General features: G+C 36.4%; 1 protein-coding gene across 4 annotated transcripts in view; it reads left to right on the forward strand.

Annotated features, from left to right (window-relative positions):
• ATL2 (atlastin GTPase 2) overlaps positions 1 to 27,945 on the forward strand; it is a 47,158-nt gene continuing 19,213 nt past the window's right edge. For 2 of the 4 annotated variants that reach the window (XM_054567660.1, XM_054567654.1), the window contains exons 1-2: positions 1 to 166; positions 21,918 to 22,162. In XM_054567660.1, coding sequence (XP_054423635.1) covers positions 49 to 166; positions 21,918 to 22,162 — 363 coding nt within the window. In that variant the 5' untranslated portion in view covers positions 1 to 48. Of the gene's footprint in view, positions 167 to 316; positions 706 to 21,917; positions 22,163 to 27,945 lie in introns of those variants that run through there. The other 2 variants (XM_054567669.1, XM_054567678.1) reach the window with 2 other exon arrangements.

Here is a 27,945-nt window from a genome sequence, read left to right on the forward strand (position 1 = left end):
GCGGCGGCGTTTGACGTCAGTGGGGAGTTAATTTTAAATCGGTACAAGATGGCGGAGGGGGACGAGGTAGCGCGGAGACAGCAGCCGCGCCCGGGGCTGCGGCGCCGGCGGCGGAACAGCGACTCAAGCACTGGGGTTAACCACGTCTCGTCCACGACCTCCCTAGGTACGGGCCGGCGCGGCGGAGGCCGTAGGGCCCGGGTGGGGAGAGGGCGCGGGCCGGTCGGGCTCGCGGGCTCCGGCCACGGGCGGCGGGGTCGTCGTCCGCCGCTGGCTCGGCTCTCCTCCCGCTGCCGCGTCGGGCCGCTGGGCCTAGCCCCCGCCTTGCTCCGTGCTCTCGCCTCGCGCGTCCTCAAGGGGCGCCCCGCGGGCCGCAGCTCCTGCAGCTGTCGGGTGAACGGGAGGCGCGCGCGTCTGCGCCGGGTCCGGCCCCCTGCCCGTCTCCCCGCGTGGCTGCCGCTGCGTCCGCCCCGACCTGAGGGGGCGGCCTTGAGCCGGGGCCGAAGACCCGGGCGCTGGGAGGTTGGCGGCCGTGGGGCTCGGTCTCAGAGAGCTCCAGACGCTTCAGGCGACCTGTCACCCGACAGGCACTCGCTGTCCTCTGTCCCTCGTGCGGAAAGGGTGGAAGGGGTTACTAGGGAATGACGGGCCCCGCGGAGAAGGAGGACGTGGAGCGCGCGGGGGGAGCAGACACCTCGCTCTCAGGTCGGAATCATCTCCAGACACCCTTCCAGGAGGGAACCGCAGTCCGCAGGCCAGGACTGTGCCCGGGCGCCCGCGTCCCAGGGCCCTTCGGCCCCCCAACGCATGGTTGCGCGTGGCTAGGATAGAAGTCCAGATTTAGTTGCTAAACTGGGGTTATGAGCCCTTGACTGCCTGATCGCACTGAAAGTGTTTGGTGCGAAGTCACCTGATCCTTCGCTCCCGGGTTTTGCTGAATTCAGTTCCTACTGTATGTGAGCAAGGAGCGTCCGTGCCTTTTCGAAGAGGCTCTTGCGTTGGCGGCGGAGTGTTGTGTGTCCCTTGCACTGATAGCATCCCTATTTTTAGGAGTTTAGCATTTGATCTTTTACTGTAGTGGGAGTTGTATGCATGAAATTCCGATTGAGAATTTTGATGGTACTTAAAGGCATGAAGTTTTTCAAAGGCTTATAAATAAAAAAAAAAGCTTACAGTTAGGTCAGTACGGCCATGGCATAGGTAAGAGTTTGTTAACTACACTAAATATGAACTTATGTTTTTCAGAATTCCCTCTTCCCAAAATCCAATTAAGGTCTTGTGAGATGAAATGTAAAACATTTTGATAAAATACTAACTGTGAAGATTCATGTTAATAGAAAAGTTTATGTGAAATGCACTTCATCATTCACGGTAGTCCTTGGACGGGTTGAACATGTGTCAGAGGTGATGACAAATTCTAGAGTTTTGGTAAGGAAAAAGAACAGGAAATAAAGAACAGCATTACTTTATTACCTGCCAACCAAAGCATATGACAACTGTTTACACAGAAAAAAAGAGAAGAGTTTTGTCTTAGATCTCTTCTGGTTGAAATTCTCAAGTAATTGCAATATTGATGGATTAGTTAATTAGCTTTTTTGGGACGGGGGCGGGGGTGGTGTGTGTGTGTGTGTGTGTGTGTGTGTGTGTCTTTTTAAGGTAACCATTTTAGATGTAGTGTCAACGTATTTTATGTACTTGCCTAATCAGAAGCCTAGCTTTATGACTCAGTCATGGCTATGGACATTGTTTTTATGCTGTGGTACACTGAGAAGACATGCAATTCTTAAGACTTGATAAACAGGGCTCACCATTTATTAAATGCTCAGTCTGCTACTCAGATTTTTAGGCCCCCCCACTCGCCCTCCCGGAGTTAGCCTTCACTTAATAGTCATCCCTAACAAATGAATGCCTAAAACAGTCCCTCTCCCTGCTAATTTGCTCTGAGTCACCATTACTACATTAAAAACCAAATAAACTTGTTAAGATTTGTATTTAAAGTTAAAGAGCAAATAGGCTGTGAATGAGTAGGGACTGTTTTTGACTGAAGAAACTCTGTCTCCCTCTGCTTTCTGGAGAAGTCAAGTTGAAGAGCTAAGTTGGGGTGAATCGGGTGCAACTCCAGTAGTTTTAGTCTTAGGAAGATGCTTTGTGTCTCTTTTAAGAGAAGTACTTACTCTTTTAATGTAGGAATGTAGGATCTTTATAAAGCACCAGCACTCATATTTTAATGACTTTGTAGGATGATAGGAAGAAGTGGATGTGATGAAACCTATTCAGTCAAGTGTTTTGAAATCTTTTAAAATTACTTTTTGTGGGGGCAAGAAGAAGGCTTTACCTCTTACAGTAAAGAGGTATTTATTACACAGAAAATAAACCAGGAGTTTAAATTTGACATTCTGGCCTTAAGTTGAGTGTACCTGTTTTGGAATCCTCTTTTCATTTGTTGTGTGTATAACTTTAGGATAAAGTTTTTGAATATTCACAAGTAAAAGTAATTTCTTGAAATTGTTAGAATTTTTCCCAGAATTGTGGGTTTGTTTTTTTTTTGTTTTTTTTTTTTGATGTGAAGCAGCTGCTGAGAGTTATGGAGTTTGATGGTGTAGTTTGACATTTTAAAAATTGTGATACTTAGTAGCAATATACATTTAAAAAAATTGTTTATGCTCCTTTGGAAGACCTGTTTGACACACAGTTGTAAGCAAAGCTGTTTGGCAGGCTCTCAAATTGAAGAGTCAGGAGTGTAAGGGATGGGAATAGAAGTTAAACTTTTTTGTAATTATAATTTACAGCTTTACTGAAGGAAGATTTTCTCTGCGGTGCTGTGCTGGAAAACAGCTTGCTTTCTTTTTTCTTTTTTAAAGTGTAATGGTACTGTAGTCTGTGTAGCTATTTTGGGGTTTCAGAGTTCAGGTGAGTTGTATACTTTGTTGAGCACTACTTAACTAAGGAAGGTAGTTGAGAATAGAGCATAACTGAACTTGATCCAATGAATTCATTACTCGTGTAAGTTTCTTCCCATCTTTTTTTTCTTAGCACCCACAATACAGAAGAACAGTTGAGGACTTTTCTCTAATAGCTTTAAAAATGAACGGCAGGAAAAAAAATCAGTCTGAAAATATGATGGCAATAGGTTAATACTTGTTACTTTATAAAGCACTTTAACGTCTTGGTTTTTTTCCCCATAAAACCTTCCTTGAGGGAATCAAGTTATTTCTGCTGGAGGGAGTGATTGTGAGTTGTCAGCAATCACAGACTACGCAGAGGCACGTAGTGCTCCTCACCAGACTTTGAGGAGGGTGGAAGCCTTGCTTCATTGAAGATGACCACATAATTAGAGATGGCTGGGTAAAACTTTGAATGAAGTCTGAAATCATACTAATGAGAAGATAGGGCTGTTAAAAAGTAAGGATGGAGGCAGTCACAAAGTGAAGTGGGAAATTTTAAAGTAGGAAGGGAAAAGGTAGATACTGTAGAAAAGAGTAGAAGTGATGAAATGTTACAATTTTGCTTGTTGTAGACATTGAGAAGCATGAAGTGTTCCGAAGTGCAAAGCCAAGATAACTGTTTTAAAAATGATTTATCAAATTATTGCTAAACACATTTCTGTGTGTTTGGGTGTACACATACTTGCTAAACTTGGGTAGTTTTTGTAGAAAAGTGTGCATATAAGTAGCCACCCTTACTACCCACTCTGTAGCAAATGGCTCTAAGGTAGTTAATTTAATGGGCAGATGATGTCTATTTGAAACAACTGTTAAGTCATGAAAGACTAATTTATATATTACCTCAAGGAGATAGTTTGCACTTATGACTGACTGACTGACTTCAGGTTTAGTCTTTTGGCCAGTACATGTAGAATCTAGGTGATTACTCATACAACTTATATTTCTCTGGTTGGCATCAAAATAACTAGTAACTCTATTAGCTTGGTGAAGTATGTAACCGATGAAAGATGCTTACCTAGGACCTCTAATACATTTCATCTGAGCATGGAGCTCAGACTGTGGGGGTGTGTTTCATTAATTATAGAGAAGAAAGATAGTGTATGGAAAAAAAGAATGAAGAATCAAAACCCACTTAAACTTTCTGTGCCTTGAAACCTATCACACAGGGTAGTGATAATAATCCCCTAACAGGACAGTTGTAGGAAACAAATGAGATGACAGGGTACAAGTGTTTTGTAAGTTGTAAAGTTGTCTGTGCTTAAGACATAGTAATAAATATTCAAGATTGTGCCAACTTGACTAGTTATTATGTAAATATTGCAGTCAGAAATTCTCCTAATCTTTTTTCTGTAATGTGGACAAAGGTTTAGGTTGGGCAAGGGTGATAGGTAAATTTTTAACTTTATCTGTAAAATGGCGATAATGTGTTAATGATTAGGGTTATTGTGAGTATTAAATATGATAAAAGTTCTTGGCAGACATTTTATTGATGATAGTTATTACTCTAATGTGTGGTTATCTAAGATGAGACTTTGAACTAAAGGGTAATTTAAAAATAGGTGGTGTGAAAGACCTTTGTTTAGTTTTTATTGTAAGATAAAAATATACATTAATTCTTCTGTCTTCATTTTAATAAATTTGCATTTTAGAGAATGAATCGTGTCAAAATAGTCTTCTGAAATTGATTATTTCAATAACAGCATTCAATATGAATTCATTTTTTTTACTTAAGGTCATGGCAGTTCCCAAGTAGAGTGCTTTTTAAACAGTAAATGTGCGAAATTTAACTAGGGTCTGTTATGTACAAGAATGCCTAAAAAAATGATTTACTTTATACTATACTAATTGTAAATCTGACAAAAAGCTTCCCCCCTCCCCTTCATGTAATCATTTATGGGAGAGTCACAGGTAGTGATTAAAACATAGTTATTTTAACTAAAGACTTTTGAGTTCTATAAACGTCCTGTGACGTTCTGAATGGATTCAAAGTGGAGCCTTGGATTTTAGCACTACCTCACTAACACCCCCCCTCCCCGGTTAATATCAACCCAGCAAACTTACAGGTCTTTAAAAACTTTGATGATTAAATAGTTTATGATGGCATTTTTAGAAGCTTTGAAGCCTTCCTTAAACGCTTTAAAGGGGATGAAATTGGCACACTAAACAAGCTGTTCTTTCTATATTTGAATGAATGGGTTATGAGATGTTAGAAGCTGGATTAAGTTCATTTTTATCAGAATGGGTGAATTTTTAATAAGTTGGAGAGAAATTTTGACAGGATAATTACCGTGTTCTCAGATTTTTTTTGAAGACAATTACTAATCAGATCTTCAGAAATTGCTGTTTTCTTTTCATCAGAACTTTAATTTTAAAATAAATATGACTATAAACTGGCTATGTGGAGTTTTTGTTTAGAGCGGAGATGCTTTTTATTGTAGGAAAATGGCAGTGCACTTGGATATTGTTTCTCAAAAAATTCTAAAGTAGGCTAGAAGGTCAAAGGAAGGTCAACAGTGTAGCTGATGCTGAATGTCTTACAACTGGATGTTACAGAGATTACTGCCTTTAAGTTACAATTAAACTTTGATTGAACAGGGTTTGCGATCACACCTCATTATATAATAGTAATATGGTAATTCATACTTTGTTATAATTTTTTTTTTCCCATTTCAAAAGCAATAATCTTTGCAGACACTTGAAAAACAAAATAAAAAGGAAGAAGGTAAAAATCCTATCAACTAGTGGTAACCATTGCTGACATTTTAGTATACATCTTTTAGTTTATATCCTTTTTAAGTGCATAATTTAATTTTTCCTAAATTGAGATCTTACTGCAATTTTGTAATTTACTTTTCCATTTCATATTATATTTCCCTATGTGATTAAGTAATCTCTATGACATGATTTCTTAAGTGGCATCATAGTGCTACTTAATCTTCCTTTTGGATGTGGGGTTATTTCTTGTGAAAAATGTTGGCTAACCATCTTGTAGATAAGTCTTGACCTTTAGGATAGGTTATAAAAGTAGATTTCTGGGTCAAATTGTATGCATACTTTCACCATTGAAAATATACCTCAGCAAATCCATTCCGAAAAGTTGTATCCATTTATGCCATCTTCCATTAGGGTTAGGTTTGTGCTTGTTTACAAATACCTTTGTTTACAAATGGATATTGCTATTTAAAAATGCCAACACAGGTAAAAATGGGGATCTTACTGTTTCATTTGCATTTCTTTTTTTTCTTTTAAGAAATCCATGTGTGTTTTTTTTTTAAAGATTTTATTTATTTATTTATAGAGAGGGGAAGGGAGAAAGAGAGGGAGAGAAACATCAATGTGTAGTTGCATTTCACGCGCCCCCTGCTGGGGACCTGGCCAGCAACCCAGGCACATGCCCTACACTGGGAATCGAACCGGCGACCCTTTGGTTCACAGGCCGGTTCTCAGTCCACTGAGTCATACCAGCTAAGGCTTATTTGCATTTCTTTGAATACAGTTGATGTTGAAATTTTAATAGGGTAACTGAATGCGAATCATTTTTATTAATTGCATTTTTGTGTTCTTTGATCATCTCAGTGTTTCTCTTACTCATTTGTAAATGCCTTTTACATATAAGAAATTCCTTATTTTTGCTTTTTAATTTTGTGAGTTTGGAGAAGTAGTATGTTTAAAAAGTTCAAAATGTTTCTGTATGAGTGTTTTTCTTAAAATGGCAACTTTTCAATTTATTAATTTAGTGTTAATCTCTTCTGAATGTTTAGGTATATTACTGGAGGTTTTTTTTTTTTTTTTTAAAGTCGAAAAAGTTTCTTTAACTTTCAAATTCTTTGTGAGATGTTGTTTTATTCCTCTTTCTTTTTAAAGCCAGGGTATGGGCGTTGGCTTCAGGGTCTGGTAGTGTGGTAGACTCCAAATTTAGGGGCTGGATTCAGATCACCACACAACAAAGCTTCAGCTTCCTTAACACACTTTAGAAGTCTAAGATTGAAAGATAATGTCTTAAAAAGGACTTGGCATGTATTGAGTGTGCAAAGAAAGTTATCCCCGTTTCAGGGTAAAGGAGAACCTTAAGGGGCTGGGGTTAGTTTTCTTTTGGGGGTAAAGAGGTGGATGGAGAAGGGCAGGCAGATTGAAGACCACACTTAGACAAGAGCTAGCTTTTTTCCATTGATGTTATAAGTTGACACATTGAGCTCCTGCCTCATAAAAGGGCTTTGGAGTTGCTTGTAATGAACACCTATGAAGAAAAGCGCAGAACAGACGCCTGTTCTAAGCTTTCATGGAGATGGGAGATCAGATAGACCTTATACATATTTGTGAATACAGTTTATCATTAAGTTTATAATTCAGAAGTAGTAATTACTGTGTGCTAATGTTGAGGAAGACTTACAGAGAGTGGTCTTTGTCACGCCTTGAAAAATATGTGGGAGAGCAGAGTGTAGGATGTACTACTTGTTTGAAGATAATGAAGACAGTCAGTATGTTAGTAAGCTTTTTACACAATAGTTTAAGCACTTGTCTCTTTCTAAGAATTTTTCTAAAAGGTTTGCTTAAAGAAGTATTTAAAAGCATGTAGATAGAGAAAGTTGAAAGAGCAAAGATTGTTAGAACATGTTTAATAACAAAGGAGCATGGGCTGTTTTTCTGTACCCAAGTAGAGCAAAGAATTGATTTAAATAACTGGATAGTTCCTAGAATAACTGTGTGAATAGTCCCAAATGTGACTTCTTAAAAACTGTGGAGATATGTTTCCCCCTGTTTTTGAGCATGTGTATTTATCTACCACAGGGAATCCTGACATGTACTTTAAAATTGTCACACTCGAAAAAGGATGAAAGAATATGGTGAGAACCTCTGACTTTCTTCTTCTTTTTTAATTAATTAACTTCTTTTTTCAAATACATTTGTCTCTGCCTACCCCCCAAGAATCTCTGACTTTCTTATCCCTTTCATTCTTTCAAATTAGCCACATTTTATTTAGCTGGAAGGATGTTTGTTTTTGGCACTACCCTTCTTTTTACTGCTGCTCTCTTAGTAGGAATTTCGCCTGAATTGAGCGAAGCTTGGGATTTGAATGTATACTTTACTTTTCTTGTTTTTTTTTTTAAACTGCTGCTTTAATGAGTCATCTGAGGTAGAGAGTTGTGGCAAAATGGAACTTCAGAGTCTTATTTCCAGAGTCTTGGCAGATAGATATCTATTTGAGATTTGTCATGAAAACCGTATTCTAAATTTAAGCTTGCGGTGGCGGGGGTGTTGGTGGGGGGGTGGGTGTGGGGGGGTGGGTGGGTGTGTTAGTGACTCCTTTCCTAAGTGATTCTCCCAATTTTCAAAAGCTCTTCTGTGGGTTTAATATCTTTTACCTTAATGCAGAATTAATTTTGGGGGCCAAAAAAGGAATGTCTAAACTATTTGTCTGGATCAAGGAAACCTACTCTGAGTTTGATGGATTCCTCATCGCTGCGTTACAGAACCTTGTAGTCATTGTATCAAAAATACTTTTGGAAAGGAAAATTTAGTGCATTGTTGTTTTATAAAGGCTTGTAAGAAAAGAGATGGTTTCACAAAAAATATTGAATAATTTAGTGTTATTTGTTGCCTTGCCCAAAGAAGGGTGTTGAACTCTTGCATGCTTTTCTTTTTCCTTTTTACTGTCACCTCCTGACTTTGGGCTTCTATCTTATACTTAGTTTCTTCCAGTTGCCTTATATCTGATTTCTCTGTTTTTAGACTCTCATTACACTTCTTACTCACTCATCACTTTCAGCTTATCTCTGTAACACAGCTTTGATCTTATCACTCCTCTGCTTCCAAATTTTCCAGAGCTCTCTTCAGGATAATGCCCCACACTTAGTTTAAACTTTTAAGGCTATCCTTAATCAGATTTTCAGGGCTCGGAGGGATACAGCCTTCTCCAGGATATCTTTATTAATAATCCTAGTTTAAATAATCCATTATAGCACTTTCTTTATACAGTCCTTTTATGCTTGTTTGTGTTAGAACCTTGAAGGTTAGGACTATATCATTAGCAAATTGTAGTTCTCTAGTATCTAACACAGTGCCTTGCTCTCTAATTACTGGCCTGAGGTAGGTAGGGTGGGGGACCTTCCTTACTTATTCATGACACATTGTATGTGTGTACCAAGCATTGTGTCAATGAATATGAAACAGCGAGTTACACATTTATTTACATATAAATATATAAGCATATCTTTCCAAAGATGGGCAAATATAATTTTAATGCCTCTTATATTTTAAAAGTCTACAGCTTAAAACTTGCCCTTCAGTAAAGTTATGACGGAAAAAAAATTGTTTCCCAAATGGGGGACTGTATAAACAATGTGCTGACTGTATGAATAAGTTTGACAAGTAAATTTTTGGAAAAAATAAAGGGAAAAATAGCTGTATGCCAAGATTTGTTGAGAGATATACCCCTCCTCGTTTTGTTAACAAACTGTGTTTTGGTAACTTTTTAAAAATTTTCTGGAAATCTTACGAGTGCATAAGAATTCAGCTTTGAGTTTATTCAACAAACTCGCTCAGTTGGTCCAGTTGAAAGATGAGAAATTTGACTATTATTATACAAAGAGTACAAAAGTAATTTTGATGATTGTAGAGGTGATGTATAGTTATTAACACAGAATAGGCACTCTGAATAACTTTTTCATCTTCTACAGTAAAAAGTACACCTAAAATAATTTTATATAGTAACTTATCTTGAGGAATGAAAAAATTACTAATAATATCTTCACCTTTTCTTCCAGATAACCACTTTTCCCAGTTCTCTGCTCAGCTGTTTCCTTATTAAAGAAGGCTTGCCTGAGCATTCTTTTATATAATGGCAAGCTCTGCTTCCATTTTTCTTAATCTCCTTTATTTTTTCTCTGTAGAACATGATGCCAGCTGATGTCATATATTTGTTTTTTATCTCCTCAACTTTAGGATCTAATGAACTCCTAAGGGCTTGCATGTTTGTTTTGTTTATTACTAAATCTGCAGTTCTTTAGAACTATGTTGTAGGTGTTCAGCGACTATATATTGAGGGAATCAAGGCTTATTCTTGCCCCCGCCCCGCCATATTCTTTTTGTCCCCTGCATCAAAATGACCTTTGTTGTTTTAGTGGGGTGCTTATTACACAAGTAGATTACTGGACCCCATACCTGATCAGCTGTATCAACACTGGAGGGAAGGTCCATGAATCTGTATTCTAAACAAGCCATCCAAGTGGCTCTTAAACTTTAGTGTGCATGGGACTCACTGTTTTAACGTGTGGCTCTACCTAATTAAATATTGACCTTGTAACTCAGTTGTGAACCCATGTATAACTAAATTACAGATGAATTGACCATTCTTTAGCAAAGTTTATTCCCTTTCGATCTCTCTAGGAAGAGGTACGTGTATCTGTAGTTTTGATTATTTTGGTTACCCTAGTTTTTGTCCAGAAATCCCATTTACTCTAGAACTTGAAGGCTCTAGAAATCTCAAATGCTAGATTTTTATCAATTCACTTTTCCCAAACAAAATAAAACCCTTTAAACCCACACATAGTGTGTAGTTGTCATTTTTTATTGACAATAAGAATGGATGAGCTGATATCAAGGATTTAAGTGAAAAGCAACATTCAAAAGTAGGACTGATTCAGTCTTTTTTCCTGTGGCTATATCACTGGGGAACAACGGTTGATTCTATAACATTTAAAGGGAGTTTGGTATAGAGCAAACAGCTTGGGCGTAATATAAAGACCTAGGTAGAAATCTTGTTGCATATACTACTTTTAGCTATAGAATCTTCAAGAAAAATTTTTTAAAACTTTTTCGAATATCCACATTTCCCCTCTCCGAAATGGGGATAATCGCTAAGTCACAGGGTTGGTGAGAGGATTCCTGTTGCAGTGGCATCAAGTTAGAGCCATTTCATACAAGTTCCTTTCTCAGTGGAAGCAAACTCTGAAGCAACCTAAAATGCTTCATTAGAAACAATTGTAACAAATTTAAAACTTATAAAATGACAGAAAATTATAATAGATGCCCCAAGTACTCATTGCATAGCTCTAATAATACTACTATTGGCCATATTTGTTTAGAATCTTTTTTTTAAAAAAGAGAAATGAAATGTTACCATACAGTTGAATGGTTCTCCCAACATTTTGTGCCTTCCTCTCCTCCATAGATATATGCCTATCTTTTTAAAAAAAAAAAAATTTAATTTTGGGGGGGGAGGGAGAGAAGCATCAATATGCTAGAGAAACATTGATCGATTGGTTGCCTCTCTCAGGCCCCGAACTGGGGCCCTGGCCCACAGCCCAGGCATGTGCCCTGACCCTGACCAGGCGAGCTCTGGGTGTGCAGGCCGGTGCGCGATCCACTGAGTCACACCCACTAGGGCTCTAGGCCTGTCCTGAAATGGTATATATGTTTCCTGGTTTTTAAAGAGTTCTTAACATGTCTATTTATTTTTTCCCTTAAATAATATATAGTATTGTGCTGTATCAAATTTTTTTAATAAGTGACTTAAACTATGTATTTGTGGCTTGACTTTTTAAATATGACTTTTGTTTTGAGGTTTATCCATGTGTACACATTTAGATCTTACTCATTTCAATTCTTTGACTATTTCATGATTTATTTATCCATGTATATTTAGGTTGTTCCAAAGTTTTGTTTGTTTGTTTGTTTTTACAGTTGCAAACAGTACTTAGGTAAACAAAGAAGCTTGTCTCCTTCCTGTGCTCATGTGTAAGGATTCCAGTCAGGGGTGTCTAACCCGCAGTCCTTGGGCCACATGCAGCCCAGGATGGCTGTGAATGTGGCCCAACACAAAATCGTAAATTTACTTAAAACCTTTTTTTTTTGTTCATAAATTTTTGTTAGTGTTTGTATATTTAATGTGTGGCCCAAGACAACTCTTCTTCCAGTGTGGCTCAGAGACATGAAAAGATTGGATGCCACTAGAAGTTACCCAGAAATTAAATTTAAAAAGTTTCACTGCTGTGTATTCTGTTTAAATATTTGGACCAGGGAACAAAAGTATGCCCTCCTGCCCCTCAAAAAGAGCAGGTGCAAGACTCTTGGGGTGACTTTTGTGAGATTTTCTGCAAGACTTTCCTTTAGAAGAAAATAGAGAAGAACCTTAATGAGGACTCTTAAGTTGCAGAGCCTAAATAGAATTTTTCTGATTTTGTCCTGTTGCTCAGAGTCCTATGAGCCATTATTCATTTTAGCATCTTTTAATAAGCCAACAGAATTAACTTTATAAACTCCAACCTCATTTAAAATATTTAATTTAAATTGACTTTAGTTGAAAGATTTTTTTCTTATCTAAAAGTATGCTGATATTCAAATATATTCTTTAAGAACGGGTTAGTATTTGATGATAAGCTTAAATTTGTAATGTTTTACAGTTTTCTTCCTCTGTCTAGATAAATGCATAAAGGCATTGTTATGACTCAGTATTCTTTAAATGGGAACAGCAGAAATTCTGTTACATCAGTGCTGGTTACTATGGAAACAGTAGATTTCTAGTGGAAAATATGTGAATCTTATAGGAAAACAACTTTTTATTTATGTCCTGATTTGATAGTAATTATGGAAGGAGATGAACTACATTATATACTCTTTAAAATTATTTTTAAAATTTGGTGATTTAGGATGGTCTTGTTGGCCAAAGAGGCAAAACTAAGAGAGGAAATTACCTGAAGGGATTCAAAACAGTCCTCCCCAAAAGGTGCCATTTTGGTCTATGGATTATTTTGAGTTGAAGGCAGTCGAGACCCTTACCCCTCTTTAACTACCTGGAAGAATCCCAATTAGGGGCCTTGCCTGTAATGAAGCGTTATTACCAGAGGTGACCTTTTAGGACTTACAGGGCAGGGCAAACTGCTAATTATTAAACTTCCGTTTTTACCATCCTGCCAATGACCCTTCTTGCCTCTGAAGCCTCAAGGCATCTTAACGTCATTCCTTGCCTCAGGATGCCATCCATATCTCATTTTACTTTTCTGTCTCAGAACCTGGCATGTATGTGGGGTTTCCATGTTTATGTGTAATTAAAATTGGTTATTTGCTCTTTTTGAAGTCTCATGTCAATCTAATTAGACCTGCTGGAAGAACCTAAAAGGATGGAGTAAATTTTCTTCCTCCTCCACATACCTGATATCTAACACTGTTGATAGGTTCTCTTCAGGATTCTGTCAAGTTTGTATTTTGACAAATTGCATTGTAGTTCCAGTTTCACATGAGAGAAGTTTAACTTTTTAAGTTCTTAATAACATTGTTTTATAGGAGCAAAGAGTTAAAACCTTTTTTTTTGTAATATCTGGTTGGCGAATAGCTCCTTCTGTCTTTTAAAAAACAAACAAACAAACAAACAAACAAACAAAAGCCTTACTGAAGTCCAAGTTTGTGTCTTTTTTCAATATTCTTCTAGCTGCATCTGTCTGGGGTGCGGGTGGGGTGGGGGGTAGTTCAAGGCTGTTATAAAAGTTCACCCAGGTGACTGATGATGATTCTATACCAGTAATTGTCAACTCTAGCAAAATATCATGTCAACATATTAAAATGTTTTTTACATTCACATTTTTAAAGTAGGGATATCTATGTACACTGCCTCTTTTCAAATCTTCAGTAGCTAGGATGAAATGGTTAGTTGTATCAGAGTATTATTAACAGTCTTCCGGGAAGAATGGAAGATTTTAGTTTAGCTTGAAGACTTTTTTCTTCTATGAAAACTTTAACATCACTATAAAATACATAAAATAATATGAATGATGTATATACTAAAGACCTGTGAAATATTGTGATCCTGGGTACTCCGTTATTTTCTGAGGACGAGCAGTGTTGGTGTCAGGTTAGAAATGTGAAGTTTCAGGCTCCACCCTGGATTTACTGAGTCAGAACATGCATTTTACCAAGATCCCCAGGTCATTCATATGCATGTTAAAAGTGTGTGAAGCACCCCTGTAGAGGAAATAATACTAAGTTAATAAGACCTAGCCCTTCAGCATGGTCTAGGCATCTGTTTTCCTTATCTTTAAAATGAGTGAGTTTGGCTGCATAATGTCCAAAACTCCTGTGAGTGATATATTAGATTTAATTTTAAGTACAGTAATTTCTTTTTTTGATTGATTCTTGGAACTGCAGTGAAATTATGTATAGCAAAACCAACTTTACCATAAGCTAATTGGTATAAACAAGAGTTGAGTTCTATGGCACATCTTTGGTCAGGAAAGCATCACTAAGCTTCTAAAGAAAGACCCAAAACACTTCAAATATTATACATTGAAATAGTTGTGAGCTATATATACATTTTAAAAAGAATAGAAACAAGGTTATTATTTCCCAACCCTCTATTGCAGTTCAGGGCAGCAAGTAGCCTGAGCCCATTCCTACAGATCAGGGCACAAGGCGTGAACCAACCCTGGACAGAGTGCCCTTCCATTGCAGGGTCACTCCCATCCATACCCACGCTCACTCAGACTGGGACAGTGTAGACACCACTTGGCATAAAACCCACATCTTTTGGATGTGGGAGGAAACCCACACAGAGATGGGGAGAACATGCAAAGCACATAGTGGCCTCCAACCCTGCATCAATATATATTTTTTTCTCATTAGTGTTGGAATGAAACAATGTTAAGTGAAATGATGTTTGAGGATCTGCAGTACTAGAACTTGAATGTCCTCCTGTGTTTTTTGACATTTGTATTCTAGGGAGGGTATGCATATTCCATTGATGCTTAAACTTAAAACATTTGTAGGAGTAAAGAAGTCCTCCCCAATATAAAAAAACTATCTCTTGAGTTCTTTAAGAAAAAAAGTATTAGTAACTTCATAATTCTTTTTTATTTTTTAACCAAAGTATTGTGGCATGATGAAGTAGTGGGTTCACAGGAATTCATTCATAAAGGAATAAATTTGTCACCATTGGAGACACTCAGAATTATGTTTTAGAGATCCTGAATTCAGGTCAAGAGAAAATATTTTAAACTGAATTTGAATGGTGTCAGAATTGATAGCCTGTTTTTCATCACATTGGAGTATAATATTCATGGCCAATTATCCCTGAAGGCGACAGTGCTAATTAGAATATTTTTTTTTGAAAATGGTTAATAAATTGGTTTTATCCCTTTATCCTTCTCATTTAATAAATGGAAGTGCTAAGAGAAGTAGGTTGGATTTGATATTTTTTAAAAATCTGCTCTAGTTAATTTACATAAAACGCACTGATTTTTGAGTATCATTTGATGAGTTTTGACATTATATAGTATTGTAAACACCATCAGTCACCACAATAATGATGTGTAGAACATTTCCATCTCAGAAAGTTCTCGTGTACCCCTTTAGAGTTAGCCCTAGCTTGGGCTACCATAGACTGGGTGGCTTAAACAACAGACATTTATTTCTCAGTTATGGAGACTGGGAAGTTCAAGGTTAAGATGTAAGCAGATTTAGTGTCTAGTGAGAGCCCTCTTCCTGGTTTGCAGATGGCTGTCTTCTTGCTGTGTATATGGTGGAGAGAGATCATCTTTCTCAAGTCTATTACTGATCTCATAAATTTGGGCTCCACACTCATGAGCTAATTATCCCTCAGAGGTACTACTTCCAAGTACCATCACATTGGGGATTTAGGACTTCAGCGTATGAATTTGGGGGACACACAAACATTCATTCCATAGCAGTAATTAATTCTTCTCCTTTACCTTCTGTTCCTGGCAGTCATTGATCTGCTTTCTGTTACTTGTAGATTTGCTGTTTCTAGAATTGAATCAGGCAGTAACACTTTTTTACATGTGGCTTCTGTCACTTAGTATAATGCTTTTTAGATTTGTGGTGGTGTGTATTTCAGTAATTCATGTCATTGCCAAAGAGTAACCCTGTTCATTTTCCAGTAAGTGAACATTTGAATTGTTTCGAGTTTATGGACATTGTTAGAAAAGCTGCTTTGAACATTCATGTTCAATTCTTCAGTTATATGTTTAATTTCTCTTTTAAGTACATAGGAATATGATTGCTGGATGTATGGTGCCTATTTAACTGTGTGTATGGTATTGCCAGAAAGTTTTTCAAAGTGGTTGTATCATTTTATAACCTTACCAGAAATATATGTGAGTGCCAGTTGCTCTCACAAACTCATTTGTCAGTCTTGTAAATTTTAGCTATTTTGGTGAGGATGTACTATTAATTGATTTCCTTAACATCTAATGGTGTTGAGTATACTTTCATGTACTTACTGGCCATTCATATATTTTCTCTGAAGTATCTTAAAATCTCTTGTCCATTTAAAAATGGAATTTTTCTTACTGAGTTTTAGAAGTTCTTTATATATTCTGAATACTGGAATTCAATTAATGATTTTTATGTCTGTCATGAGGGATGTTGATCTATAGTTTTGTTTTCTTGGAATGTCTTTGTCTAGTCTTGGTATTAGGATAATAATACTGGCTTCATAAAATGAGTTGGGAAATGTCCCCTTCTATTTTTTTCCTACAAGAGTCAGTGTAGAATTGGTATAATTTCTTCCCTAAATGTTCGGTGGAATTTACCAGTGAAGCCACTTGGTCCTGAAGTTTTCTTTATAGGATGTTTAATTGATTTTTATAGCTGATTCTTTTCAGTTTTCCCTACTAAAAAGTGAGTGCCTCCTTTTAGTTAGGCAGCTGATAATGAGTTTCTTAGAGTAGGGTTCTTGCTTATGTTAGGAGGCAAGAATTGATGTGTATTTAGAACTGTGTTTCTGGGGAAGTAAGTTGAGGTGAACGGTCGGGTAGGCACAGAATTTTGCAATTACTTGACCTTGTCTCGTATACTGAAAACATTTTTTATTTTTTGTGGGTCCTCCACAGCACCCTTCTGCCCCTCACAAAAAACTAAAATGCTGTGGAAGTGGAAGAAAGGTTGAGAAGGTGTTTTAGAATATTTGAGAAGCTTTCTCTTGTTTCTAATAGCATTGCCCTGTATCTCTTATCTTTTGTATTTCGATCTGCTTAATCTCCTAATAAAGTCTTTATTAGATTCACTACTTAAAAAACCCTTCTATTATTGACATTTTCAAATATGTACAGGAAACCATGCAGACATGTCCCAGATTCAACTATTGTTGATAAAGTGGAGACTTTGTTTTATCTATTCACTCATAGCCAGCTTCCCACCACATTATTCTGAACAAATAGCAGATTGTGTGAATGTTTTGCGTCTTTAAAAGATTAAAGATGTTAAAAATATAGCACAGTACCATTATCGTGCTAGAAAAATAATTCCTTAATATCAAGTATCCTGAGTTCACATTTCCCTGGTGGTTTCAAATTTTTTATAGTTGATTTGCTTAAACACTGCATTTGGCTGATAAACCTCTTAAGTCTCTCTTCTCTAGATTCCGCCCCCGCCCCCCCCTGCAATTTATCCACTCACATTTGTTTGTCCAGTGGAATTGCCCATGTTCTGGAGTTTACTGACCCCATCTCTGGGTGTGGTGAGTGTGTCTCCTGTATTTCCTTCCCTGTTGTTGGATCGAGAGCAGCGATTTTCAGTCTTTTCATCTCATGGCACACAAACTAATTACTGAAAATCTGCAGCACACCAAAAAAATATATTTTTTTACTGGTCTGACAAAAATAGGTATAATTTTAATTTATTTACAAAGAAATAATAATAGTAATTACTTACCCTTTTTGCTCCAAAGTGACTTTAAAAAACCAGGTGCCTATACTTGCTTACGAGACAGTGGTTTTCTACTGCTGTGCTGCAAGAATGTTTAAACCATGCAGTGCCTGCCCACTTAGTCGGGGGCGCTGACCTCTTTTCCTTTAGATTGTCAAATTAAAAATGACAGCGGCTTGTACAACAGTAGCCCTCCAGTGTGAATGAATCAAAATTATACCTATATTTTTTGTCCGATCGGCAAAAAATATTTTTTAGTGTGCCACAGAATTTTAGTAAGTAGTTTATGTGTGCCATGAGATGAAAAAGTTGAAAATTGCTTATATATCCCATCAGCTTTTCACCCAGTAGTCTCAGTATTTGTGCCTTGCTGCCTTTTTGAAGTTCACATTGCTAGATAGAGAGTGAAGACTACCTGGATTCTATTTATGCAGGACCTGAGACACTGCCTAACTGGTTCGTGGGTAAGCAGTCTTAAGACAGATCCTTAGTTCCTGTGTGTGCTATTTCTAATGGGGAATTTGATTTAAGAAATGTTTCATTCTATATCATAGTTGTTCCTGAAAATAAATACAAAGAATACTGGACAATCTTTAAAGAACATCTATTAGGAACATAAACTAGATATCCAATATAAGTATATTATTTAGTAATGATCATATACTTAATACTAATACAATCTTTTAAGGAAGTTTTCTTCTTAACTGCCTTAATTAAGTGATTAAGACTTCTTAGAGTCTCTTCATAGGTTCTTCTAAGAGCAATATAAAGTAAGTCAGGATACCTTCTTTCCCAGGTAAAATTTATTTTAGCAAATATAGGAGTTGTAGGTTATTTTAAAGACCTTAGAATTATATCCAGAATTATTGTCATCTAGCTCATATTTTTCTTATTGACATGCTAAAATTGTGAATAGCAAACGCTAGAGAAGAGCTTTTTTTTGTGTGTGTGTGTTAATGATTCCTTGCTTTTCCACTTTGGAAGTTCTTTGTTGCTGAATTACTTTCCATGAAATTCAAACAGGTCAAGTTTGCTTTGAAATTCTGCATTGCTTTTTCTTCATTGGCCTTACTAATGCATTCACTTTCTGAGATATTCTGTTTTGTTGATAGTGATCTCAAATAGCAAGTTCTTCTCAACTTCCAGGTGACATGACTGGAAAATTCTTCAGTGCATTTGTAATGGCACTTAATACTTTCCACTGAATTTCATTGCCAATCAGTTCTCTTCCCAAACCTCTCAAACCATTTTTTGAGCTAAAAACTCCTTTCCTGGTTCATCTATCCAATTTTTAAGCATTTTGAAGTCTATAGATTGTGCCTCTGTAAAGAAATGGCCCATTTGGTTCAGTTTTGGGGATTTGCTGATGTATACATTCTATCAGTTTGTCCTACATCATTAATCAGCCTGTCACATTTATCAAGAATTCCTGGTAATTGTACTGACCCAGAGAGGTATGCTTTCTTCAGTTAATATTTTCTTGTCCTTCACAACTATGCCTTGCTGAGCACGATAGTTTGAACCTGGAAGATGATTCATATTTTATTCTTCACATCTGTAGACTTTAAAATGCCATGCTTTATTTCTAGAGTGACACTTTTTTAATTAAACTTGACATTACGGTGATTTATTTTATGAGGTCATAATTAAAACTAACAAAGATCTAAAATGTAAGAAATTTACAAAAAATAGAGAGCAGAGTGCATGTGTTTGTGCTAAGCACAACTCCAGATTTTTAACTGGATGATTAACATCAACTGATTGCCAATGATCCTTAGTTTCGAATCGGTCATAGTACTTATAGTTAGAAATTTGAATTTTGATCCTTATCGTAGGAGTCAGTTATAATAAAGGTCACAAAAGCAGGGTAGGGTTATTGAAAGTAAAGTGATTTCAGTTTGAGGCTTTGTCAGTTTCTGCTTACAGAGAGGTCGCAGTGGGGCCTTACTAGTTTTGCTGTTTGTAGTCTGTTTGTAGGGAGTTCCAGTTTTTCACCCCCATTCAGTTGAGAGAACCCCATTTTCCTTTGGGAAAGACGGTTTGCTTTGTAACATTAAATTGAAAGTTTGATTCCTGACCTAATGTTCTGTAAGAAGTAAATCAAAGATATTATATAAACAAATGTATAGCAACTATTAACCTTTTTGATTAGCTCTGAGCATTAAATTATGTACTGTATATAAGATATCTCAGTGTACTCTTAACTATGTGAGCAGCGCATAATCTTTTTTGAATTTAAAAACTATCTGCAAAATACTCTTAAGTATTTAGTACTTTGTTACTATAGAATTAAGAGAGCTTCTGGGTTGTAATTTACCCTATTTTCCTTCTTAAATATATTTCGATTATGACTAGACGGTTCATTCAAGAGGGAAACAAATACTACATATAGACACCTAGCCAACCCAAGTCAAATATATGCATATTAAATCAATATGGATAATGTGACTAAACTGAATTTTGGGTTTTATTTATATTAGAAAAACTGAAGTAGTTTTGTCAGTATGGATGCAAATATGAATGGAAAATGATTTTTTTGGCATTTAATTCTGTGTTTGGAAAACTTTAAGGATGTTTGGAACATCTTGTATACGTGAAGCTACTTTTGGGTGTAAATTTTCTAAAATCTCTTAACAGATCATGGATTTTTAAATATACACTTAGGGTCTGAATTAAAATGTTCTGTGAGTGTAAAATACACAGAGGGTTTCAAAGCCACTATGGAAGAAAGGGAATATTTAAAATATTGATTGAGTTGAAATGACTATTGGATATATATTGTGTTAATAAAATAATAATATTAAAATTATTTATTTTGTGAATTACCTGAATTCACCTAATATATTAAATTGAAATTTGTGTTGTATGTTTCCTGGAAATTTTTCTTTTTTTGCATGCAAATAGCTTACCCAGGTAAATCTGTATACCATTGAAATTTCTTGTTCTTTATATTTTCACCATCTGCAGCACATGTTGAAATAGTGTTGGTTTTGCTATATGTACAGTTAAAAGATGCCTTGTAATGTGGAGGTAAAGTCTTTGCACTTAATCAATTAAGCTAGATTTCTTTTCTTCCCCCCTCTAAAGAGATTATATGGGCAAGTAATCTTTGTTTTGAGGATAGTGGTTATGTGAATAAAGTATTGTCCCACTGTTGACTAATAAGGTGGCACTCCTCTGTGGACTGGCGCTCTCCTGGGAGAAGAGGGACTGTCATTGCACTGAACACGGTGTGTATTCATTCCTTAGACTGGAAATGGGCACTCAGTACACAGGCTTAAGGGGAGAGTCTCTTGAAAATGTTGACGTTGGAGAGGATAGGTTCCCATGTAGTAACTTGTTGCTACATAGGATCAAGCAAGGAAGAAATCCAGACATGCTACATTAGCTCTGAAATTAGCTAGGTGTTTTTTGTTTGTTCTGTTCTGTTCAGAACAGAAACTTCAGCTTTAGAAATTTCTCTCTGCTGTTACATGTTCAGTAGTTATTTTCTTCATCACTAGTCAGTAGAGTTCTTCTGCAGGCGTTATACCTTCTGGTGTGCTGGGTGAACAAAAGAATTTAGCTTTTTGGGGGAGCTTTGTAATTTTGAAGAGATGGCTGTGGTGTTTGGTGAAAAAGAGCCCCAAAGGTGATGAAACTATGTTACAACTGCACCTTACTCACCATTCTGTGTCTTCCACTAAAACATTAATCCTGTGCTTTACTTTAACATGGGCAGCTGTACTATTGGGTTACTCTTACTAAGTTAGGAACTTGTTAGCTTTATCATAGGTATCATTTTTGGAGACTTCTTAGGACCTTAACTTAGGCCTTCAAATTTCAGAGTGAAAAAGGTTTACATTTTATACATTTTAATCTTTGTAATTTGGAATAATTTCCAGGTAATGCCTACAAGAAAAATTGAAATGTGAATTATAGGTAAAATTGATGTTTTTCTTACCCCCAGCTAGTTTCTGTGTGCACACAGTAGGAAAAGTGGTTGGTAGGATAATGCAGCGCTCAGGAACTGCTACTGGTTCACATTTAGCTGTTGAAGTCAAAGACTTAATTGAGATAGAGGGAATACTTAGTATTGCTATTTATCTGTGTATATAGTGGGAAATCTTACTGATAGTCTTGGTCCTATTATAGAGGGAATGAGAAATCCAATGTGTATTTCAACGTCACTTGTAACTATTTTCAAATGATTATGATGGGGGAGAGGAGGTTGGTGTGGTGTGGGAAGTAATTGAAATTTTGCTTTAGCTGTTTTCCTTTAGAAAACGTTTGTAATGCAGGAATTCAAGTAATGTATTTCTCTTTTTAAAATTCTAGGTGAGAATTATGAAGATGATGACCTAGTAAACTCTGATGAGGTTATGAAGAAAGCATGTCCAGTACAGATTGTTCTTGCTCACGAAGATGACCATAACTTTGAGCTTGATGAAGAAGCTTTGGAGCAGATATTGTTACAGGAGCACATTCGTGATCTTAATGTAGTAGTGGTATCCGTGGCAGGAGCTTTTCGTAAAGGGAAATCATTTCTACTGGACTTCATGCTTAGATATATGTATAACAAGGTGAATAGTGTCTTTTAAATTGAACCCAGTTAAAAACAACAAACTGCCAACCAACCAGTCTTATTTAAAGACTAATAGAAAACGAACAGTAAGAGCTGTATTTTTACTTTTACCAAAATATGGTTCTGGGTAAAACTTCTCAGTCATGACAGTAATACAAGTTTGTGATCTCAATTCTTCTTTATCTCCATAACTCCTTTTTGCTTGTAGTACATACTGATGTATATGGTAGAGCATGTGTGTTCAGGCATTGTAGCTCTAGTCTCAGATGTCTGAGTGTACACTGAAGTCACTGAAGTGCACTGTTCATCTCTCCCCTTTTTGTTACTCCCCCACACCTTCCCCTTCTCGATCACCTTCACAACAATGGGCGAAGTAGCCTGATAGACACTTTTGTAAGGGTACACCTATGCTCCTCAGTTAAGTCACCTTCAGTGACTGTTATTATTTGAGGTAAAGTCCAGTTCCTTAGAGTGGCTCCCGTGGCCGTCTGCGTTCTAGCCTCAGCTCTTGCCTTTGTTTGTAAAGTAGCTATAGTTTTTGTAGTTCCTTGAGTGTGTCATGTTATTTCTCAAATGCTGCTCTCCCTTGGCTAATCTTTTCATAGGAGGCTTTCCCTGATGTCTAAAACTGTGTTATGTCCTCCTCCTAACTCTCAAGGCACAGGTCATATGCTGCTTTGACACTGCTTTTTTTGTTTGTTTGTTTGATACAATTTTTTCTATTTATTTTTCCTAGCTAGTTTAACCTTGGTCCTGAGTTGGCCTTATCTTGAATACTGTATCTCCTGTGCCTAACACAATAATTGGCCCATAATAAGCACATATTTTATATTTTGGCCAGTGATCTCCCTTTCTCTATACATTTTCACTTTTTGATGGTTCCAGACAATTGTCATTTCCCTCCAAACCACTCACACCCCGACTTTGACTTTTTCCCTGAAAAAAAAGGCAAAACAAAGTTTGTTTATTTTTACTTAAATCAGAATGTTTATTTTATAACAGTTAAAAGTTGGATTGAGGGAATGGGACTTTGGTAGAGATCAAGAAGGAATTAAAATGGAGCATTTAGTGGTAAGGACTTTTCAGGGGACCTTTGACATTTAGAAGCACGTGAAGATGCTAAAAGTAACCCTTTGACAGAATTATGTAATTGTTTAAACAGTTGTCAGGGTGCTCACCTTTATGAGTTCTGCGTAAATCTGTAACTGGGCATGCATCTGCTTTTCAGGTAATTCTTTTTGTAGGGATCTCTTCAGGTATGTACAAATATGCCTGAGAATCAAGAATGTAGTTCATATTAACACTATTTACATATATCAGAAATTGAGAAAGATACAGTATTTTAAAGTTTTTCCTTTTAGACTTAATTTTTTCCCCCCAGAGTTTCACATCTGAAATAGAGGAATGTATACATTGTGGCATATTCTTATAAAAGAACACTGTGCATTTAAAGATGATAAAGAATTCCTGTATTTTGAAGTTCTAGCTCAAGTTAGTTTGTATATATTGTATCTATCTATGTCTGAGCTGTTCACTGCAAATGTATTTGATTTCAAGTAGGTCACAGACCATAGAATATTAGAAGGGGAAGGAGACTTGCTTAGATCACTTGTCTAGCAATGGCAGGTAAGTTCCACCACAGGTGCCATTTCTGATTCCATCTCTGATCAGTTAGTAGGGGCTGTTCAGAGGTGGAATAGCGGCCCACACATGTGTTATTTATTTGCAGTCTCTAGCTAATACAGTTGCCCCCTCTCCTAGGGAAGACACTGAAGTCATTTCAAGAAAGGTTATGAGGGTCTGAGTAAGGTTAAATACCGAGTCAGTGGATTTTAAGTTGAAATATCTTTGTAAATTTTTATTCAAAAGGTTTCCATATGGAATTACTGTTGTAAGTAATCTTATTCTCTTAATTGAAAATTGCATTAAACTGTGCCTGATTTTTGGGATAACATGCCTGTACTCATCAGTGGTGGGTCATGACACTTTTCCTCAGAGATGAAGGGAGAATAATAATGGGATTCTTTAATATCTTTTTGATATCCATGAATTAGTAGTTTTGACTTCTCTTTCATTTCTGGTATTACTAACTTGTCTTTTCTCTGCCTCAGATCAATTTTATTGATCTTTTCAAACAACCAGCTTTTGATTCATTGATCATTTTATTCTATTGATACCCTGTTTCCTTCCTTTCCATTTTACTGATTTCTGTTCTACTTGTATTCTACTTCCTTTAGGTTATATAGCTCTTAGTTTACTAAGTTGGAAATTTGGATGATTTGTTTTAGATCTTTTGTTTTTCCTAATGTGTGAATCCAGTGCTGTAAATTCTCCTCTAATAACTGCTTTTTCTGCGTTTTACACACTTTCATAAGTTGTATTTTTAAGTTAAAAATATTTAAAAATTTCCATTGAGACTTCTTCTTTGACACAAATGTTGTTTAGAAGTATACTGTTTAAACTAGTTATTTTGGGGTTTTCTAGCCCCAAATTATTTCCAGCTCAGATATTATTGGTTTCTAGTATAATTCCATTATGGTCTGAGAGCATACTTTGTATGAACTATTTCTTTAAATTTGTTTTAAGGCCCAGAATGTGGTCTATTTTGGTGAATGTCCTGTGTAAGTTTGAGAGGAATTCAGCTGTCACTGTGAAGTGTTCTGTAATTTCAGTTGTATAGTTCAGTTCAACTATATCCTTATTGATTTTCTGTCTGCTGGATCTGTCAATTACTGATTGAGGAGTGTTGAAGTCTCTAAGTAATGTAATAGTGGATTTGTCTATTTTGCCTTGCAGTTCAGTGTTTGCCTCATATTTTGATGCTTTGTTGTTAGTTGGTAGTTAGGGATTGTTAGGTTTTCTTAGAGAATCGACTCCTTTGTTATATGTAATACCACTCTTTATCCTGATCATTTCTTTGTTCTGAAGTCGACTCTGTCTGAAATTAATATGGTTACTCTAGCTTTTGTTTGATTAGTGATTGCATGGTATATCGCCCTCAATTTCTGTACTTTAAACCTACCTGTCTATGTTTAAACTGGGTCTTTTGTAGATAAATAGTTGGGTCTTTTTTTTTTTTTTTTTTTTTTTTTTTAAATCCACTGTGGCAGTTTCTGTTTTTTAATTGGTCTATTTCGATCATGTACATCTGAAGTTATTATTGATATAGTTGGATTAATCTCTTATGTTTGCAGCTAGTTTTTTGCACTTGTTTGTTTTTTAATCTTATACCTTATCTTTTTTTTTTTTTTTGCCTTTTATAGTTTTTTGGTTTTCTAAAAATATTATACTTATTTTTAGAGAGAGGGGAAGGGAAGGAGAGGGAGAAAGAGAGGGAGAGAAACACTGATGTGTGAGAGAAACATCAATTGGTTTCCTCTTGCACGCCCCCAACCAGGGACCTTGCTTGCAACCCAGGCATGTGCCCTGACTGGGAATTGAACTGGCGACCTTTTCAGTTTGCAGGACGACGCTCAACCAACCCACTGAGCTACATCAGTCAGGGCACCTTTTATAGTTTTAATTGAGCATTTTATGATTCCATTTTCTATTGTCTCTTAGTATATGCATTATACTTCTTAAATTTTTTTTTTTTTACTGGTTACTTGGAGTTTGCAAAATATATTTACAACTACTCTAAGCTTCCTTTAGAATAATGTTATTCCAGAATACTAGTGCAGGTACCAATGCATCCATCCTGTCCTTTATAACATTACTGTCATTCATTTTCTTCTATCTATATGCCATAATCACCCAATTCATTGTTGCTATTAGTACTTTGAACACACAGTTGTCTATTAGAGCGATTAAGAATATGAAGAATAAAATATTCAATTTTTACATTCTAGTCCTTCTCTGACACTTTATTTATATTTGTCTGAGTGTCTGACTTATATTATTTTCTTTCTTTTTGAAGAACTTCTTAACATTTCTTGCAAGGCAGGTGTACTCGTGACAAGCTCCCTCCGTTTTTGTCTGAGGAAGTCTTTACTTCCTCTTTATTTTTGTAGGCTAACTTCATTGGATACAGAATTCTAGGTTGGTGACTGTTTTCTTTCAGCACATTAACTTTTTTACTCCACTCTTGTTCTATTTGTGTAGTTTCTGATGAGAAGTCCAAAGTAATTCTTATTCGTGTACCTCTGTAAACAAAGTATTTTTGTCTCTGGCTTTTTTTTTCACAATTCTCTTCTTGTTACGTTGCAGTTAGACTGTGATATGCCTGCTGTAGATTTTTTTTTGGTATTTATACTGTTGGATGGTCTATTCTGTCATTCTTACTCTTTGCTTTTCTGTGCATTTCATCCTGGGAAGTTTCTGTTGACAGATCTTCAAATTCATTTTCTTGGTCATGTCCAGTCTATGGATCCGTGCATCAAACACAGTATTTGAAACCATGAGAGATGTTAATTCATCTACAGTGTTTTTGATACCTACTTTCTGTGTATCAGAGACAAACTCTCTGTGTCTATGAGTTTGATTACTCTAGGTACCTCGTATAAGTAGAATCATACATTATTTGTTGTGTCTGGCTTATTTCACTTAGCTCAGTGTCTTTGAGGTCAAGGACACCTTTTAACCAGAGTGCTTTTTTTTTTTTTTTTTGTTAAATTATTCTTTGATAGTGTATACCTAAATTCATAGAGTTGTCCTCTGAACTTGTGAGTTGGATTAGTCATAATGTCATCTCTTCGTCTATCCCGAAAAGGGAGGAGCTGGACAGTGAGGGGGTGGGTAAGATGCCAGACAATTTTAAACTATTTTTAAGAGTCTAATGTTTCTTAATGTGTTCTAGGACTTGTAGAGCGAGTATTTACATATTCAGATGAAAACACTGAATTATGTTTGGTGATCAGAATGTGTGTACTACTCATTCTGTTTTCAAATTTAGGTGTTGAGGGTTAATCTGCCTCCTGCACTAGGTACTGGTTTTATACAGGATAAGAGTTTCAGCTGTGTTGTTGTGGAGCATGCCATACAACTTGGAGGATCTTCTCTTTTACTGTAGTGTTCCTGGACCTTTAATTTCATACTTTTTGTCTCTTCCTATATGTTGTGATGAGTTGTTACAGCTTCTGGATGGGCCTTTATCCTTTCAGGCTTCCCATTGTTGGAGTTAATGTGCCTGCAAAGCAGGGAGCTCTTTGTGCTTTGATACATGGAGACCTGGCTGGACCACCAGCTCTGTGTTTGAAGTGTACCTAGCTATTGTTTCACTTTGTTGCTAGGGAATATTTTCTTTCCTGTGGTGAAATAAAAATTTCTTTATTATTTAGTGTAGGTAGGGATTCTTCATTGTTGCTAATTATATTACATTGGGAAGCTTATATTTATTCACTATAGGACTTAACTACATTTAAAGTACAGGTGTTTTCATATTGCTTTTTGAAATTGAGATTTAACGTATAAGAATCTTCTCTTTTCATTTTTTCTGAGGAATAAGGTTATTTTTGGAATTTCAAATTTTAAGGCTGTTTGGGTCTTCCTAGTAGTAAATGCCACCAGATGGCTGTTTTTCAAGTTCTGGGTTTGCTTTTAGTAAATTAGCATGGCAAACAGTATCTGCTACAGTGAAGCTGCTTCTAGAATTCACTAGAATGCTCTTTGAAGGCAGGAATGTTCTTGTTCACTGCTCTATCCTTTGAACCTAAAACAGTGACTGGCACATGGTAGGGCTTCAATACATGTGTTGAATGAGTACAGATGTACTTTATGAAAGTTAGCAGTATTCAGTATGTTAGAAAAAGAGCAGACTTAAGTTTTTGAGATATCAAAACTTAC

This window comes from Pteronotus mesoamericanus, unplaced genomic scaffold (genome assembly GCF_021234165.1).
Source record: "Pteronotus mesoamericanus isolate MK-2021 breed Mesoamerican mustached bat unplaced genomic scaffold, CSHL_Meso_final contig_101, whole genome shotgun sequence".
In the NCBI taxonomy this organism is placed as follows: Eukaryota; Metazoa; Chordata; class Mammalia; order Chiroptera; family Mormoopidae; genus Pteronotus; species Pteronotus mesoamericanus.